Source organism: Bubalus bubalis, chromosome 9 (assembly GCF_019923935.1).
Source record: "Bubalus bubalis isolate 160015118507 breed Murrah chromosome 9, NDDB_SH_1, whole genome shotgun sequence".
Taxonomy (NCBI): domain Eukaryota; kingdom Metazoa; phylum Chordata; class Mammalia; order Artiodactyla; family Bovidae; genus Bubalus; species Bubalus bubalis.
In genome coordinates, this window is record NC_059165.1 from 108,277,446 (window position 1) to 108,296,771 (window position 19,326).

Here is a 19,326-nt window from a genome sequence, read left to right on the forward strand (position 1 = left end):
CCAGGCCAAAACACGTGTGCAGACGCATGCACTCACCGAGATATACACACATCTGAACGCGAAAGGAAAACCAGTTCCTGTAGGCTTAAGGGGGACCACACTTGGCTACTTGCTAAATACTTTGGAAATGTGGCCCTCCCCCTGCGAAAATCACCCTCTTGGGCCAGTCAAAACAACCTGCCTTCCAGCCAACCCCTTCGGTGGTCCCTAAGCACAAGGGGTACAGAGAAGGTCCTCAGTACAGGCCTTGCCCTCCCAGCGGACCCCCAGATAACCGGCTTCCAAAGCCCACGTGAGAGCAGTGGACTGACAGAAGGGAGAGAAGCGCGGACTCACCAGCCCGTCGCAGTTGCTGAGCGCCACGGAGGAGGTTTCAGCCAGGCCCGCGACGTCTCCGACGTAGAGGCAGGTCCCAAGCAGGGGCTCCACGCGGGTGGCACCCGATTCTTCCTGCCACTCCACCGTGGCCCCAGGCGCCACGAGGCGGGCGTTGGGCCGCAGCCGCAGGTGCAGGTCTCGGCCAAACACCGTAACATTGTAGAAGAGGCGGCCACCGGGGTCCTCCTCGCTGCCTCCAGAGAGCCCCGGGATCTGGGCAGGGGCGGCCCTGCGGGTCCGCACCCCAGCCGGGGCCGTCGCCGCCGACACCACGTGGGACACCAAGCGGCCCTGGGCGTCAGTGCGCACCGGCACCGCCAGGATGCGCTCGGCTCCGTGCCCCTGGGGCCCGCCTGCAAAGGGAAGGGGCGTTAGACCAGCCGAGACCGGGAAGCCCCAGGGCCCCGCCACCGAGCACAGCATCCTCCCAAACCCCGCCCCACGGCGAAGGAGAAGGGCGTTCCACTAGGCATCCCCCAGAAACTAGCCTGCACCTCCCCGGCCTTCTTCCAATCGGGAAGGGGCGTTAACGGGGCTACCACGCTGGCGCTCCTCCGACCTCCGGTCGACCCCTCTGGGGCCCTCCCAACCAAGAGCTCTGCCCCCTGCCCCGTTCCAAGTTGGGGTTCCTCAGCTCCTCGCAGTTCCCCAGGGGCGGGCCCGGTCAGGCCGTCCCCCGCCCCTTGAACCTACCGTCCTTGGCAGGACAAGGGGCTGCTCTGAAGCCATTCCCGGTTGGTTCCCTACCCGTGCGCTTCTACCTCTGAGCAGTCCCCGCCGCGCGACTGCCCTCACCGCTCGCCTCCGGAGCTGCGAGGACTCGGCTCCCCCCGGCACCGGCGGCCTGTCCTCCGCGTACAGCTCCAGGTTAGCCCGTTGCCGGCCGCCTCCCCCGCGTGCCCGAGAACAGGGAGGGGTGGAGCAGGGTCCCTCTGATCTTCGAAGATCCCCTCCGGGGCGCCCCAACCAATCCTCAAGGCCCAAGGCGGCGCGCTCTGCACCCGACTGCTCCCGAGCGTCTCCGGACGCAAGCCGGGGCGCCGCCTCGCCCTGGCTCCCCCGGACCCGCTGGTGCTGATGCTGCGCTCGCCGCCGCTGGGCTTTCCCGGCCCTCTGTCTCCAAGCTCGGCGTCCCGGGAGCCGCGAGCGCTCCGGGGCTGCCCCCGGCCCGAGATTCCCGGGTGCGCCGCAGGGCGCCCCCTGCCCGACCAACCCGGCCCCGAAGTTGGCCAACTTGGCCCCGGGCGGGGCGCGCGGAGTTTGCCCAAGTAGAGCCGGACGCCGCCTGGGGAGGGGGCGGTGGGGCGCGCGGGGCGGAGCCCGGCCGACTGGGGTCGCGAGGCGCGGGGACTTGGCCGCACCTACCTGGGGGGTCGGCGGCGGCGGCGGCGAGCCGGGCGTCCGCGGGCAGCGGCAGCAGCAGGAGCAGCAACAGCGCGGGGCAGAGCAGGCGGCCGGCGGCTCCCGCCGGCGGATCCATGGCAGCCGGACCACAGCCGGGGCCCCGCACTCGCAGCCGGCGCGAAAGTTCCCCGCGCGCCGCCCAGCCCACATCTGGGGCAGCTGGAGCCGCCCGCAGCTGCAGCACCGCAGGGCGCGGGGCGGAGGAGGCGAGGCGCGGAGGGGAGGGCGGGGGAGCGCGGAGGGGAGGCGGGGAGAGGGAAGGAGCGCGAGCGAGGGAGGCGGGAGGGAGGAGAAGGCGCGCGAGGGGGAGGGCGGGGACGGCGGGCGCCTCAGCCTGCGGTGACCCGGCGCTTCTTGGCGCGGCGGCCGCCGCCGCCGCCCGCTCCCCTCCTCGCGCCGTCGCCGCCGCGGTTCCCGGCTCGTAGCGAAGCAGAGACACCCCGAGGCGGCGGCAGAGAAGCGCCGCGGGCCGGGTCGGGGGAGCCCCGCGGCCGGCCACCTTCGACGCGCCCAGCGCACTCGTGGCGCTCCACCTCAGAGGAGCAAGTTCCCCGCCCAAAGAGGACTCGGGGCTCCCGGGTCCCAGCCGTCGGTCTCGGGGCGCAAGAGGTGGCCCCTCTCTGTGCGCCTTCGGGTGGGCGGAGAGGCCTGATTACTGTGGGGCTGAGACAGGCCGTTTGACCAGATGGAGACTCCAGGGACTGGACGAGTTCTCCAGGAGGGGGTGTGCACCACAGGGGCCTCCCCAAAGATCAACTTTTACCCTTCCAGAGAGAGGCAAGGCTCCCTCAGTCCCCAGTTGCTCTTTGCCTTAAGGTCCCCCCACACACCCTGTACTCTTCCTCCCCAACCCTCCACTGCAGCCTTCGAGCACAGTCTCCTCCGCGTAGACCTGGGCTCTGCCCGCTAGACCTCACAGGTTGCCTCCCTCACCTGTCCTGAATCCTGCATGGGATTCTCGAAGTCTGGTCTTTGCACTCACCCAGGCTCTGCCTGAAATAGCCTCTCTACACTGTGCCTACCGTTTCCAACTCAGCCTCCAAGGCGTCCCTCTGCAGCCTGGAGCCAGTTTGCAGTCAAAGCCCATCCCCAGCTGGACTCCTCATCCTTTCGCTGCCTGGAGTCACCATCCTACCGTGTCTACTCTCCCCCAAAACAATGACCTCCCCCACCCCCAATCCTGCCCAGGAACTCACTTCCAAACGTGTCTATGGGAACACCTCTGCTGTGTGACCCCTGCCTCAAGTCCCTGAAGGGGAGACACCTGTCCCTTTAGAGTTTCTTATTCACCCTGCCCCCAGCCTGAGTGGCCAGGGCTTTGGGGTTGGCTTGGCCAGGCGGGGCCTGATGACTCAGATCCCTCCATGCCCACCAGAAGGGCCCAGTCTTACGGGGAAAACATGTGACTTGGGGAACTTGCTTTAGCTGTGGTTTCATATCCTTAGTTCCATCATTTCCAGGACCTGGGTGTATGAACACTGCAGCTTGACGGTCATCTTCACATGGAAGCTTCTCTCTGTGTCACCTGAGGGTGCTCACCACAGCATCCAGCCCCCAGGTATGGTGAACATTTGTTGTCAGTGTTTAAAACGGTGACATTTCACCTAAAATTTTAAACTTTTGACTTCTCTTGAGAAATTGGAAAGTGAGACCACACTGGCCCTGCATTTCTACTTACCAGTGCTAAAATGAAGCAAATGCTCTGCAGTTTGCTGCAGGTGTCCTTCCCTTACCCCCAACAGTCGTCCTCTTGTGTGACCTCTGATGCTTCCAGATAAAGTGGATGGAGATCAGTGTATGAGGAAAGAGCCAGGTATCCTGGAGGACTTCCCGTAAGAAATGGCATGGGTCAAATCCTGAAGGCAGAGGAAGCCAAGCAGCCCAGAGTTGGGTTCAGCTAGGTGCTGTGTTGGAACCTATGACTCTCTTCCACTCATTTCCCGTGTAGTTTTTGTGCTTTCATCCTCCTGAAAAGACGAATGAGACCCAAGCAGCAGCATCGCCTACTTGATGAGGGTGATGTTCTATCACCTCACTCACTTCCCTGCCAGGTTTATGGTCGTTACCATAATCCTTCCACCACCACCATTGTTTCTTTATACTGTACTTAATCCTGTACTTTAGTTTTTTAAAGATACTTTAAATCATACTGTACATGGGAAAGCCAAAATCTTGCCATAAGTCAAAGATAACTGCCAAAAATAAATATATGAAACAAAAAGCTGTTATCAAATTCTAAATACTACTGCCTGCAAAAGGCATTGAGGCTGAAGATGATTAACAAGTGTTGAAAAAGTGGTAAGACAGACCAGCAGAAGCAAAGCCCTTTCCTTTGATGTGATCAGAGCATGAAGGGAGAATTGAAAATGAACGACTCTTTCACCTTGCGAGTTGATATTTTCTAACGGGTCCACGTAGCTAAATTATCTTGTGCACTTTGAAAAATCAGCTCTAGAATATCTTTTTGGCAAGCAGCTTTGTCTCTCTGACACTCCTGAGTCACTCCTGGCAACTATTCCTCCCACATCACCCCAAGCCTCTTGGGGCTCCACCCCAACAGAGACTCCTCAAAGGCAGACCACTACCCTTAACCAACCCATCCTTTAGTCCCCACAATGACACCTCTCTAGGCTGAGTGGAAGAACCAAGCACAGACGCATCAAAATTTATGGATGAATCCTTGAGCTCTTGTGGACTCATCCCAGCTTCCTGATCACTTGTCCTCAGCTCAAAAATAGAAAATATCACCCCTACTTCTTCAAACCTCCATGCTCAGGTCTTTCTCCTCCTGGAAAATGCTGCCAGAACTGAGGTTGTTGCCTCTCCTTCTGGTCCCCTCTTCTCCTCTGGGTGAAAGTGGAACAGAGGCATAAACAGTGGTTCTTCGTTGAAGTCTGCTTGTCCAGTCTAGATCCAGTCCAGTTAGAACTCTTACTAAGTGCATATCCTGTGTGTTTGACTTCAGCTGAACTTGAGTGGCCTTCGGTCTGGCTTGCACTCTCCTACTTGACTATCCCCACCATTCCCTGCTGTCCTATACCTGCTTTTTGCTCACAATTGTGTCCAGTCTGATCCCTGAAGAACTGGAAGTGCACCCCTGATCTAGAACAGCCCCATGTTGTGCACAAAGGGTGAGAACAGCTCAGAGTGAGCTCGAGCCCTCCATCCCTTTAAAATCTTCCCAACATGAGGTACAGAAAGAAATGGGGACTTTTTCTGGTCATTTTGGGTATCACAAATCACAGTGCCTGCCTTGGAGTAGAGACATTAAGCAAGGAACTTCTTGCCCTGTGCCTGCCCCAGCTGTCTGGTGGGAGCAGTGCCCCCTTGGCCTGAAGAGGAGAAGCAAGGCTCTCAGCCCGCCTCTGACCTCCGGGTCACATGCACCAGGACAGACTTCATCAGAGCCGTTCCTGTCCCCTGGCGGCCACACAAAAACCAGAAGTGCTTCTGCCCTTTGCCGAGGTCACCATCCTTGGCAGGCCATGCCCGTACTGCAGGCTGCAAGCAGATGGAAGTAGTGAGAGCTCCTTCTCCTGTGTCCAACAGGCAAGATCCTAGGGGTTGTGGGGCAAGATCTAGACTCTTCTAGCCCTCTGGGGACCCGTATGCTGAGCATAACAAGCCGTGAGGACTTGGCGACCTTGTCAAAGGGCCTCTGAAGACAGCAGTCCTACCCCACTCTGCTATTGGCAAACAGCGGGTGCAATGGCCCCGTCAGACACACAGGCAGAGTTCTGGCTGGGAGCAGCCTTGATAAGCAATATGTCAGGGGAATGCTAATTAAACAGAACATGCCAGCCAGGTAGCCTTTAGGGGTGTGGTTCTTGCAGTTTCTTGAGCATCCCCCCCAACACATACACTGACAGGGATCTGTGTCAGGCAAAAGAGGAAATGGAGGTGGTGTCCAGGTCAGTTTTTTTTCATTGCCATGTTCTACACAGAGGAGTCCCACCTCCATTGCAGTGGGTTCTGCCTAGAAGTGAAAAGCAAAGTGCTTGAAGTTTGGAGGCTTGGGGATCTAGGCTCAGTCAATACTTTTACACTGGAGACACAAGCTGGAGGCTCGGGCTCAATCTATGCAATAAAGAGCTGGGGAAGGAGAAAGCTCAGTGCGCGCCTCTGACTATCCATGTGTGCTCCACCTAGCAGAGAGGCAGAAGGTCCCAAGACTTTTCAAGGTGACGCTGGGTGTGGCGAGTAGTGATGCTCTGGGTCTCCTGGGATCAGGGTCTAGACCTGTGTCTGGCCTCTCACACAGGTCAAGGGGGACATTTGTGCCAAGCTTCTCATCTGAGAAATGCCTCTGGGTCCCTTAAGATGCCCCTGGACACAAGTTTCACAGCCCACTTAGACCATAAGGAAATGCAGGAGGTCTGCAGGCACGACAGCTCCAGAGCTCAACCAGGTAGCAAGATGACCGAAGCACATGCAGGGGTCCTCACCTCTCCTAGATGGACCAGCTGACTCCTGCCCCAGGCTGGGTCATACGGCCATTGCTGAACCAGCTGCTGACAAGGGGCAGTGCTATTACTGGGACAAGCCTGGATTACCCATCAGGGGCAGAAACATGTTAGGCGTTAGCCTCAGTGTCCCCCCAGCACTGTACTTGCCTTTATGTCCAAATGAGAGCATGGCACAGTCCCAGGCTTTCCCTTGTCTGGTGAAAGAAGATGTTCTTCCCTGGAATTCACCATTCCCAGATGACATCCTCTCCAGAGACTGGAGAAAGAATTTCTTTACATATAAATCCTGTATGTAACTGTGAAGGGCACAATCCTATTACACTGTAGCATTTTGTGTTCAAACGCTTTGTAAACCTCACTGGACATTTCTTCCCTGGACAATCCAGGGAATGTCAGTGGGTGGCCCTGGCCAATGCCTTGGATCCCTGGCCTTCGGAGCCTTGTTCTCTTTCAATTGCATTCCCTTCATGTCAAGTTCCTTCCAGTCCTGCCCAACCCAGCAGGGCTCGCACCATCTAGGATGTGGGCCTCCAAGAGGCCAAAGCTTCTAGCTGGGTCTGGCAGTAGCACTAACCATGGAATCCCAAGGCGGAGACTCAGTGAGAAGAAATTCCGGACACAGGGTTGAGGGCCTTTGGCCATCACTGCAGCCCTTGGGGACCCCCTCGAGACCCTCCACTCCTGCAAGGGTGTCAGGAGGATTATTCCCCACCAACGTCCCCGTCACTAGTAGGATGGGTGTTTCTTGACTATCTCCCTCCCAGCAGCTCCAGATGGTCCCTCCTCTGCAGAAATGCTGAGACTCGACTCAAAGTCCACTCCAGTGTGGAGTTTATGGAGGAACAGTCTCCTCTGCCCCCTGCAAAATAGTGTCCCCATCTTCTGCTCATTCCAAAAAAGAGATAGACCTGTGTCTTTAGTGCAATGTTTTGAAGTTTTTGTTTTGGATAAAATAAATAGCCCCTTTCAGGCTCTCCGCAAATCTGGCTCCAGGCAGCACCTCACAAGAGGACCCTTCACATGTCCCCATAGCCTCTGGCCACTCCTCAGGGCCGGTCCCAATGGATGCCATTTTCTCTCCATACACAGGACTCCTCCTCAGCCTTCCTCATGTGTTCAAGGCTCTATGCACAGACCACCCAGACAGGTCCATCCACCCTGTAAATGTGGCAACCCCTAGGCATCTCCATCAGCGTGTCCCAGAGCCTCAGCTTCTCACAGCCTCCATCTCCACCCATCCCCAGCCTCCTGGGCTCAAACCTGGCATCTCTCCTTCCACCTGGGCACCAGAGGCATCTGAGCCCCATCTCTTTCCTTTTGTTGTCGTTCAGCGGCTCAGTTGTGTCAGGCTTTTTGCGACCCCATGGACTGCAGCAAGCCAGGGTTCCCTGTCCTTCCCCATCTCCTGAGTTTGCTCACATTGATGTCCATTGAGTTGGTGATGCCATCCAACCATCGCATCCTCTGTCGTCCCCTTCTCCTCCTGCCCTCAATCTTTCCCAGCATCAGGGTCTTTTCCAGTGAGTTGGCTCTTTGCATCAGCTGGCCAAAGTATTAGAGCTTCAGCTTCGGCATCAGCCCTTCCAATGAATATTTAGGGTTGATTTCCTTTAGGATTGATTTGTTTCATCTTCTTCTTGTCCAAGGGACTCTCAAGAGTCTTCTCCAACACCACAGTTCAAAAGCACCAGTTCTTCAGTGCTCAGCTTTCTTTATGGTGCAACTCTCTTATCCATACGTGACTACTGGAAAAACCATAGCTTTGATTATATGGACCTTTGTCGGCAAAGTAATGAATGTCTCCACTTTGCAATACTCTATCTAGGTTTGTCATAGCTTTTCTTCCAAGCATCTTTTAATTCCGTGGCTGCAGTCACTGTCTGCAGTGATTTTGGAGCCCAAAAAATAAAGTCTCTCACTGTTGGGTTTTTTGTGGTTTTTTTTTGCCATGAAGTGATGGGACTGGATGCCGTGATCTTAGTGTTTTGAATGTTGAAAATTTAAGCCAGTTTTTTCACTCTCGTCTTTCACTTTCATCAAGAGGCTCTTTAGTTCCTCTTCACTTTCTGCCATTAGGGTGGTGTCATCTGCATATCTGAGCTTATTGATATTTCTCCCGGCAATCCTGATTCCAGCTTGACCTTCATCCATCCTGACTTTTCACATGATGTGCTTTGCAAATAAGTTAAATAAGCAGGGTGACAATATACAGCCTTGACATATCCTTTCCTAATTTTGAACCAGCCCATTGTTCCATGTCCAGTTCTAACTGTTGTTTCTTGACCTGCATACAGGTTTCTCAGGAGACAGGTAAGGAGGTCTGATATTCCCATCCCTTGAAGAATTTTCCACAGTTTGCTGTGACCATACAGTCAAAGGCTTTAGCACAGTCAACGAAGCAGAAGTAGATGTTTTTCTGGAATTCCTTTGCTTTTCTCTTTCCTTACCCCTACAGCAAAGCAGTCAGCTCTCCATCTCCCTCTCATAAGGAAGAGGAATTCACCTCTCTTCCCTGCTACTCGGTCGAGGCCAGGCCTAGCCACCTGTCTCGGCCACGGTGGCAGTACCCTCACCATCGTCTCGGTTGGGCAGTGGGTGCCTGAAGCTGAACCACTGACTCTCGTGACTTTCTCTCCCAAAAGTCAGTGAGGCACCTCTGACAGCTTGCACACAGTCTCTCCACTGCCCATTTCCTCATCCGCAAGGCTGGGACCCCAGGGGCAGGAAGAGCTTGGGGCCTGGCTCATCCTCATTGTCAGAGCAGAATGAATGTGAGATTCCCTGACACACACTGGAAGCTGAAACCACATGTATTACTTTGGAATAATGAGTCAGATGGCTTAATGAGAGTGTTCCCTCCCACCCTGAGAGTGTTGCCATCCTGGGCAGTAGAGGCCTTGCTCGCTGAGGGTTGCTGAGAGGGGGATTACACAATGGCTCCCCAGCATACACAATTTCTACTCCCCAGAGCAGCCCAGAGACAGGCTGCCAGGGCTCTGTCAGTCACTTTCCAGTCATGTGACCTTGAGAAGCTTTCTTAACTTTCGCGTGCCTCAGTGTCTTAAACTTTATGATGGGCAGAGTCATAGCACGTACTTCACAGAATGGCTTGGAGAACTAAATGATTTAGCACATATGAAGCTGTCCATACCTTAGCTGGTTTTGCTCTCCGTCACTCCCTGTACCCAGTTGTACGTAGTTCAGCGTCGGCCTATAGATGCAAAACTGTATTCATTGGAAATTTTCCAAAGTATTTTCACTGCATGCTTTTTTCATATCATCACTGACCTTAGAACTAAACCCTGGCTGTACTGCAGGAGATGGGTGGCTGGGATGCCAGGGGTTGAATGTGGCCTAATAAGGAACCTTGCTGAAGAACTGCGAGAAACATTGATTGACAAAACACAGACTAGAACGTAGCGGGCACTCAGTAAATATTTGCAGGGTGAATTTTTAAAAATAAGATAAATTTCAAAGATAGATGCTATGGAGAAAATAAACAGAGACTCATGATATAGAACACGTGGGACAAAGGAGAGGAAGAGGAGGGGATGTTAAAAGCTGGTCAGAGAGAAGTTACCAGTCTAAGTGTTGGGGGGGGAAAGCGTTAGTCACTCAGCTGTGTGAGACTCTCTGTGACCCCATGGACTGAAGCCCACCAGACTCCTCTGTCCATAGCATTCTCCAGGCAAGAATACTAGAGTGGGTAGGGGTAGCCATCCCTTCTCTGGAGATCTTCCCGACCCAGGGATCAAACCCTGCATTGCAGGTGAATTCTTTACCATCTGAGCCACCAGGAATCCTAATGGGCAGTCTAGGCAATGAGCATCTCAAACAGAGAGACCAGCACAGGGGCAAAGGCCCTGAGCAGAAAAGAGATTTTACCTCTGCAGGGAAAGAAGAGCAGTGAAGCCAGAGGGTGGTAAAAGAAGAAAGAGATGAAGCTAGAGAGGCAACGAGGGGATCATAGATGAGGCAGGGCCTTGCAGGTCTCAGCTTGCAGGCTGCACTTTGTTCTAAATGGAAGATTTAAGTAGGAGAATGAAGCAAGATCGTGTTCATCTCGAAAAGCCCTGGGAGCTGGGAGCACTCACCAGGACACTGATCCGGAGCTTCCAGACTCCCCTCTCAGGAAAAGGATCTCACACATCAGTGTTCCATGGCCATCCCCCTGTGCCCTGGTCAAGTATGACTGGCCAACCTGAGGCCCACAGTTTGCTCTTCCCAGTGAAGACACTGGGGTCAGTGTGCCCTTGGGAAGCACCTCTTGTCCCAGGCTGTGTTCTGTCAATCACAATATTTCCTGCAAGCTCGCAGCTCTGTGGTGAGTTAGCAGAGCTCTTAAGTAAACTACCTCCCTTTATCCTCACAACATCCCTCCAGGTGGAAACGCAACCTTACCACATTCAGGTGAAGAAGTTGAGCCTTAGAGATGATAACGCCTGGGGCCAGAGCCAGACCAGACCTCATGACTGGCTTCAGAACCAGAGCACGCATCACCCACAAGGTGAACTGCTCTGGGTGCTCCTGTGAAGCCTTCTGGGATGTGAATCTGAGCATCCTTTCTACCGATCCCTACTTTTTGCCAGAGTCAAGTATCATAACTGATGCGTAAGGGGCTCCCAACTAGCAGCCCACAGGGTTTTGTTTGTTAAACTATTGGCTAAAACTTTAAAAATCAAAAGATGCCCACATTAAAATATGCCCCTCTGGCTTCTCTTGGGAAAAAAAGCACATCTGACCACACTGGGCATACCAGGCCACATGGAGAGCCGAGCTGGGTCTGAGAGATAACGCAGCATTTAGATGCTTTTCTGACCTTCCTGGCCCCCAGCCGGCTGGCTTCACCCAGAGGCAGCAGGGCCTCCACCTGCCCTGCAAGGCCCACCTCCGGCTCTTTGGATGGGGAAGCTAGAGCAAGCACTTCTGCCTTCGGGCGGCCCCTGCACGGCCTGTGAGGCATCTGCAGGCTATGGGGGCTGCTCTCCAGCACCCATTGCCTTTTCATCCCCTTCTCCTTCCCAGGCTTCTCAGCTGTGCTCACTCAGGACCTCCATGAGGGCCTCTGGCTGCTGGAACTTCCCTGTACTCTCCTTCTTGTGGTCCCCACATGGCACCATTGGCCCTCTGCTACCCACTAAGAGATTATACTCCCTAGCTGAGAATACACAGCCCCCCAAAGATAAATCTGAAAGCACAGGCTGCCCCTGGGAGCAGGGGTGAAGGGTGCCAAGAACTGTCATTTCAAGGTCTGGGGATGACTGTTCCAGGAGATGGGAGGTGAGAGTGTTCATCTGCACCTGTGCACACACACACCTGTGCACACACACACCATGCCACGTACATGTGGTGATATGTGTGCACAAATGAGCACAGAGGCACACGTTGACCCCAGCCCCCAAACACCACAAACCCAGACACCCAGACACTCGCTCCAGAGCCCACGCAGTGCCTTGGCCTCCCTAATTGCATTTCTGGAAATGGGAACGAGGAAACCGAATGAGCCGGGCGGCACAGTTCCCCCATGGCGATTCCCGTCTCCGCTCTGAGTGGTTGCAGCAGCCAGGCTCTCAGCTGAGCCCCGGATTCCTTAGCAACCCTCTGCACTGCAGCTAATCCCCCGCTGTGACTGGCCTGTGGGCTCTGCCATGTCGTAGCCTGCCCTGGCCGTGAAGGCCGTAAACAGGACGTGCCAGCTTACCTAGGGGTTGTGGTGATGGTGGGAGCCACTGGCCTGCTTGCCTGGGCAGCCGAGGCCCCCCTCAGAGCAAGGGCCCCAGATTTTCTCCACCATTATTGAGCCAAATTGCCCTCTCTGGGTAAACTCAAGCCCTGTACCAAGGGCTGGGCAGCAGCTTCCCAGAGGCTCTTCCCTTCCACCTTCCACACAGGGTTGGGCTGCGGTGTTTGTCCTCCTCCTGACCTGCTCAGGAGCCCCTCCTCCAGCATACGCCAGAACTGCCTGTTCCACACAGGCTCCCAGACTGAGCCCAGACAGAAGGTCACTGCTGGCCATAATGTTACCTTCAGTTGTGCAGCAGACAGATCACATTATCAGCCATCTTGTTACACCTCAGGCTGACTGAGACACTTGGATCTTTTTAATAGCAGAGTAATGCCTGCCTCTTCACTGGGTGTTGACAATGGAGATTTTGGGCTCGGTTGCAGTTCTCACTGACTCTAACCTGTGAGACAATAAGGTGCACAGTGGAGCTGTGTCACAGGGCCTGATGGCCCCAGGGATGCCCCAGTTCTGGTCTAAGGGGCCAAGGCTTTGCTCTCCTGCATCCTCTTGGGCCATGGGAGAGATCAGAGAATTGCAGAGCCAGGGTGGTGATGGGTAAACAGAGACTCAGCTCTGGGAGCAGCAGACGGTGAGGGACCATTTGGCTCCAGATTCATCTGAGGCTATCTGTCCACCAGGATTTCCCAACAGATGGCAGCAGAGACATGGACACCTCCAAAAGTTGTCCTCCTCTCACCAAAAACTGGGTCTCAGCTTTGCTGGACCTTGGTCTTGTCGGATCCCCAGCCGTGGCTGGCCTATGGACTCTGCCATGTCCTGGCCTACCCCGGCCCCTGGCCTTGACCTGACCAGACCCCAAGAGTTGCCTCTAGCCCCTCAACAAACTCCCCTGGGCTGCAGCCTCTGTGCTCCCCATGTAGCTCCAGCCTTGCCTCTCCCCTCTCAGAGAGTCTGAGGCGCCTGAGGAAATGCCTTCGGCAGAAGGCTTACTCCACCATGCAAGCTGTCACTCTGGAGAAAAAATAAAAACCTCCCAGCTTCGCTTATAACAAACTTGGTCTGTTGTGCAACTTTGCAGTACAGAACGTGCATGTGCCCAATCTCCTCTGTTGCATAATTTTCCAGCTGTTTTCAGGACTATTTCATTCTTCGTCTGGCATATTTCACAAGCCATATATAAAAATTAGATACGTGTAAATATAAAGCTGAGCATATGTGTGCAATGAAACAGTAAGTGTGAAGTGCAGGCAAGGAGGTGGGGGACCAGAGCTGAGCAAAAAGGCACACGAAACAAGTGTAAACATTTTGAATGCTGCCTTCTAGAAGCCTGGGAGAGAAAATGAACTTGGACTCAATTTAAAGTGAGAAGTTCATCCGGTAAAATCAGTTTCAACCTGGTGGTGTTTGATTTCCTTATTCTCCGTAACTGTTTTGGTTTGGTGTGGTTTCATTCGGTTCGCTTTGTTCTTTTAGAGCAATCCCTAAGAAGCCACCATTTTTGTAAAAGGAACACTATGGGCATCTTCTTGCCAAATGTTCTTAAAACAGCATCATCTGAGACGCCTTGGAAAGGGCAGAGGGGCATCAAGATGACAGGCCCCCTCCGTGGCCTGGCCATCCTGTGCACGACCGCCGGGAGAGATGGGCTCTATACGCCCTCCTGATGGAAATCCTCGGTTGCTGCAGGGCCCACTTGGGTTCTGTGTCACACGGAAGGACCCTCTTCTCCTGGAGCAAGGATCTTCCCAGGATGGTGCCTCAGACAGGAAGCAGCTGAGCAGAGGGATCCCTGGGCCCTTCCGATCTGCACCCCAGACCACATGCAGGAAGATTACAGGCAGAATTCTACTCACAGGAGTGTTTGGTTGGTACAGCACAGTGACATTTTTAATTGAATCAGAAACACACATAAAAATTCGGAGATTAAGGATTTGAAATCTAGATTCTTGTCTTCTTTTGGAGAAAGACAAGAGTTACCCATGGGCTTACAGCTCTACAGCTTGGCCAAGGCAGCTCTCCTGACAGGGCAGGTCTGGGGACAGCTGGGGCAGCTCATATGTAAACTAGGATGCAGGGACAGCAGCTCTAAGGGGAAGCTCATCTCCTGGAGGAGATCAGAGGCTTCTAAAAGGGTAAGCATGAGTACACGATGCCTCCAAGACCTGGGCTCCAAACTGGCCCACAGTTTATTTCACCCACCTACCCTTGGCCACATGAGACATATGGACCAACCCCATGAATGGGGCAGATAACTCTGCATCCTGGAGAGAGAAGCTGCAGAGTCACAGGGCAAAGGATGTGGATACAGGACATGTAGTGGACTGAGCAGTGCTCCCCTGAAAAACGCATGTCTGCCCAGAACCTCAGACAGGGATCTTATTTGGAAATGGGGTCTTGGCAGAAGTGATGAGTTAAGATGAAGTCATACTGGATCAGAGTGCACCCCTAATCCAATGTGACTGATCTCCTTATAAGAAGGGAAGTAGAGACACTCAGGGAGAATGCCATGTGACAGTTGGAGGCATAAATTGGAGGGATGTGTCTACGACTCAAGAAACGCCGGGCTTCTCTGGTGGCTCCGTGGTAAAGAATCTGCCTGCCAATGCAGGAGACATGAGTTTGATCCCTGAACCAGGGAGACCCCACATGTCACAGACCAACTAAGCACCACAACTCCTGAACCTGTGCTCTAGAGCCCGGGAGCCACAACTGCCGAAGCCCATGCACCTAGAGCCTGTGCCCCGCAGCAAGAGGAGCCACAGCAATGGGACGCATGCTTCCACTAGAGAGTGGCCCCTGCCCACCACAACTAAAGGGCCACGCAGCTGCGGAGACTCAGTGCAGCCAAAGCAAACAAATAAAGATATGTTGAAAAGAACAGGCTCAGAATATTCTCTTAAAAAAGGAAGAAATACCAAGGATTTTTGGCTATGAGGAGCTGGGAGAGAGTCACAGAGCAGATTCTCCCTCGCAGAAGGAACTAACCTCGCTGACACCTTGATTTCAGATCTCTGGCCTCCAGTAAGCCTCTGTCATGTAAAGCCACCCAATTTTGCGGGTATCTGTTGTGGCAGTCCTAGGAAACGACTACACGATGGGCAAGGAATCGGGAACAATGATAGAATCTTCCGCAAAGGGCCCTCTTGGACTCAGTTGCTGCTGCTGCTGCTAAGTCGCTTCAGTCATGTCCGACTCTGTGCGACCCCAGAGATGGCAGCCCACCAGGCTCCCCCATCCCTGGGATTCTCCAGGCAAGAACACTGGAGTGGGTTGCCATTTCCTTCTCCAGTGCATGAAAGTAAAAAGTGAAAGTGAAGTCACTCAGTCGTGTCCGACTCTTAGCGACCCCACAGACTGAAGCCTACCAGGCTCCTCTGTCCATGGGATTTTCCAGGCAAGAGTACTGGAGTGGGGTGCCATCACCTTCTCCTCACTGGTCCACTAGTCCACAACAATTCTTACATCCTGTTAGAGAAACATTGCCAGGAACTTCTACCCTGGTGCAGGGAGTATTGTGGAATTAGGCTTCAAGTCTACTCCCTGGAGCTGTGGTTCTTGGCTCTACTCCCTACAATATCTTTCCTTCTCCATCATTCTCCTTGGCCACTTCTTTCCTGTCACATCATTCTTCTTGGTCACTTCTTGTTCACATCATTCTTCTTGGTTACTTCTGAGAAGGATACTCTAAAATATGGCTTTCATGGACGCTGAATGCTTTCTCGATCTGCACCTTGCCCATAACAAATTAGTGGCCCAGAGGTTTTCCATCTTGAACAGTTTCAGTGTCTTTTGGTCCAGATTGGCAGGGCATTCAATATCACAGGAATCCAAGTCTATACTCCAACCACTAATACAAAAGAGCTGAAGTTGAACCATTCTATGAAGACCTACAAGACCTTCTAGAATTAACACCCCAAAAAGATGTCATTTTTATCATAGGGGACTGGAATGCAAAAGTAGGAAGTCAAGAGATATCTGGAGTAACAGGCAAAATTGGCCTTTGAGTACAAAATGAAGCAGGACAAAGGCTAACAGAATTTGTCAAGAGAATGCACTGCTCATAGCAAACACCCTGTTCCAGCAACACAAGAGAAGACTCTACACATGGACATCACCAGATGGTCAATACCAAAATCAGATTGATTATATTCTTTGCAGCCAAAGATGGAGAAGCTCTATAGAGTCAGCAAAAACAAGACCAGGAGCTGACTGTAGCTCAGATCACGAACTCCTTTTTGCCAAATTCAGACTTAAGTTGAAAAAAAAGTAGGGAAAACCGGTAGACCATTCAGGTATGACCTAAACCAGATCCCTTATGATTATACAATGGAAATGACAAATAGATTCAAGGGATTAGATCTGATAGACAGAGTGCCTGAAGAACTATGGATGGAGGTTCATGACATTGTACAGGAGGCAGTGATCAAAACCATCTCCAAGAAAAAGAAATGTAAAAAAGCCAAATGGTTGTCTGACGAGAGCTTACAAATAGCTGAGAAAAGAAGAGAAGCAAAAGCAAAGATATACCCATCTGAATGCAGAGTTCCAAAGAATAGCAAAGAGAGATAAGAAAGCCTTCCTAAGTGAACAATGCAAAGAAATAGAGGAAAACAATGGAATGAGAAGGACTAGAGATCTCTTCAAAAAATTACAGACACCAAGAGAATATTTCATGCAAAGATGGGAACAATAAAGAACAGAAATGGTATGGAACTAACAGAAGCAGAAGATATTAAGGAGAGGTGGCAACAATACGCAGAAGAACTATAGAAAAAGATCTTCCCGACCCAGATAACCACAATGATGTCATCACTCACCTAGAGCCAGACATCCTGGAATACAAAGTCATGTGGGCCTTAGGAAGCATCACTACGAACAAAGCTAGTGGAGGTGATGGATTCCAGTTGAGCTATTTCAAATCCTGAAAGATGATGCTGTGAAAGTGCTGCACTCAATATGCCAGCAAATCTGGAAAACTCAGCAGTGACAACAGGACTGGAAAAGGTCTGTTTTCATTCCAATCCCAAAGAAAGGCAATGCCAAAGAATGCTCAAACTACTGCACAATTGCACTCATCTCACACAATAGCAAAGTAATGCTCAAAATTCTCCAAGCTAGGCTTCAACAGTGTATGAACTGAGAACTTCCAGATGTTCAAGCTGGATTTAGAAAAGGCAGAGGAACCAGAGATCAAATTCTCAATATCTGTTGGATCAGGGTAAAAGGAAGAAAGTTCCAGAAAAACATCTACTTCTGCTTTATTGACCACACCAAAGCCTTTGACTGTGTGGATATCAACAAACTGTCGAAAATTCTGAAAGAGATGGGAATACCAGACCACCTGACCTGCCTCCTGAGAAATCTGTATGCAGGTCAAGAAGCAACAGTTAGAACTGGACATGGAACAATGGACTGGTTCCAAATTGGGAAAGGAGTACATCAAGGTTGTATATTGTCACCCTGCTTATTTAACTTATTTGCAGAGTACATCATATGAAATGCCAGGCTGGATGAAGTACAAGCTGGAATCAAGATTGCAGGGAGAAATATCAATAACTTCAGATATACATATGACATCACCCTTATGGCAGAAAGTGAAGAAGAACTAAAGAGCCTCTTGATAAAAGTGAAGGAAGAGAGTGAAAAAGTTGGCTTAAAACTCAACATTCAGAAAACTAACATCATGGCATCCGGTCCCATCACTCATGGCAAATAGATGGGGAAACTGGAAACAGTGAGAGACTATTTTCTTGGGCTCCAAAATCACTGCAGATGGTGACTTCAGCCATGAAATTAAAAGATGCTTGCTCCTTGGAAGAAAAACTATGACCAACTTAGACAGCATATTAAAAAGCAGAGACACTATTTTACCAAGAAAAGTCTGTCTAGTCATAGCTATGGTTTTTCCAGTAGTCATGTGTGGATGTAAGAGTTGGACCATAAAGCAAGCTGAGCACTGAAGAATTGATGTTTTTGAACTGTGATGTTGGAGAAGATTCTTGAGAGTCCCTTGGACTGAAAGTAGATCAAACCAGTCAATCCTAAAGGAAATCAACCCTGAATGTTCATTGGAAGAGCTGATGCTGAAGCTCCAATACTTTGACCACCTGATGTGAAAAACTGACTCATTGGAAAAGACCATGATGCCAGGAAAGATTGAAGGCAGGAGGAGAAGGAGATGACAGAGGATGAGATGGTTGGATGGTATCACCGACTCAATGGACATGAGTCTAAGTAAACTCTGGGAGTTAGTGATGGACAGGGAAGCCTGGTGTACTGCAGTCCGTGGGATTGCGAAGAGTCGGACATACCGGAACTGAACTGAGCTGAACTGGGGGCTTTTGTCAATACAGCTCTCTCAAAACTTGTGGAGTTCCTATGTGTTTGATTTAATGTGCCGAAAGCCATATTCCCACTTCATTTCAAGACATGTCTGTCTCTGCACGTACAAGTACTGTGGGCAGCTCGGGCTGATTTAAAGGACCACATCGCTGATCTTTCTAGTAGCTTTAAGCACCATCTAGTTCTTCCAGAAGCCTTCACAGGTGCAAGTGCTGTGCCTTTGATTCCCTCTGGACCCCCGAGCTATATCTTAATAGCCGTACCCTTGATTTGACTTCTCTCTCAGGCTATGTTTGAGAATCTTTTATTGAATGGAGAAGATGGAGATTAAAACTAGTTTTGTTTTTCAGCACAGTAAGTCCAAGATTTTCCAGACTCTCTTTGGTCACTCTCATCCTTTCTGAGACCTGAGCGGTCAAGAAGCGCTGCCTCTTCTTTGTGGCCTGCTCCTGCCTGCGACATTCCACCCGCGCACTCTGGGCCCAGCGCCACGAGTGTATTGGGCACACTTTCCTTCCTCCAGGTTATTTCAAGTGACAGTTTTTAGCAAATGTGCCCCCATTCCATAATACAGGCCATCATTTCTTCAGCCTCCAGTAACAGTTTCTTGTTCCAAAGCCAACGCCACATATTGCAGGTTTCTGTTCAAGGTACCAATTTCTGTAGCGGTTACCCAGTGCCGTGGTAACACTGGATGCTAAGCCACCTTAGAACCTGGAAACCCAGAACAACAGTAGTGTTCGCTCAGACCCACAGCTCAGCTCTCCCTGTGTGCACCCTGTCCCCAGGGGAAGCCCGTCTCATGGAGAAGGTCGGGAGCTTCTAGGAGGAGAAGCATGAAAGCATGATGACCCCTGTGGACTGGGCTCCAAACCAGCACACGCTCATTTCCACTCTTGTTCCATGGGCCAGGAAAGCCACATGAATGGGGCAGAACACCTACTCGATTCTAGATGGAGAAGTTACAAAGCGACGTAGCACAAGGGGTGG

At 52.0% G+C, this 19,326-nt stretch overlaps 1 protein-coding gene and 1 long non-coding RNA gene across 3 annotated transcripts in view; one reads left to right on the forward strand and one right to left on the reverse strand.

The window, feature by feature from the left end:
- The window catches only part of ADAMTS2 (ADAM metallopeptidase with thrombospondin type 1 motif 2), a 247,815-nt gene extending 245,810 nt beyond the window's left edge, over nucleotides 1-2,005 (reverse strand). Inside the window, exons 1-2 of one of the 2 annotated variants that reach the window (XM_044948497.2) lie at nucleotides 1,744-2,005; nucleotides 337-731 (exon numbers count right to left, since the gene is read on the reverse strand). In XM_044948497.2, the coding sequence (XP_044804432.1) occupies nucleotides 337-731; nucleotides 1,744-1,858 (510 nt within the window). In that variant the 5' untranslated portion in view covers nucleotides 1,859-2,005. The remainder of the gene's footprint in view (nucleotides 1-336; nucleotides 732-1,743) is intronic. The other variant, XM_025293941.3, reaches the window with a different exon arrangement.
- Nucleotides 740-15,207, forward strand: LOC123335194. Its single transcript, XR_006553585.2, has 3 exons — nucleotides 740-1,245; nucleotides 3,243-3,340; nucleotides 13,468-15,207. It is a non-coding gene; the product is annotated as an uncharacterized LOC123335194 (long non-coding RNA).
- Nucleotides 15,208-19,326: the final 4,119 nt, after the last annotated feature.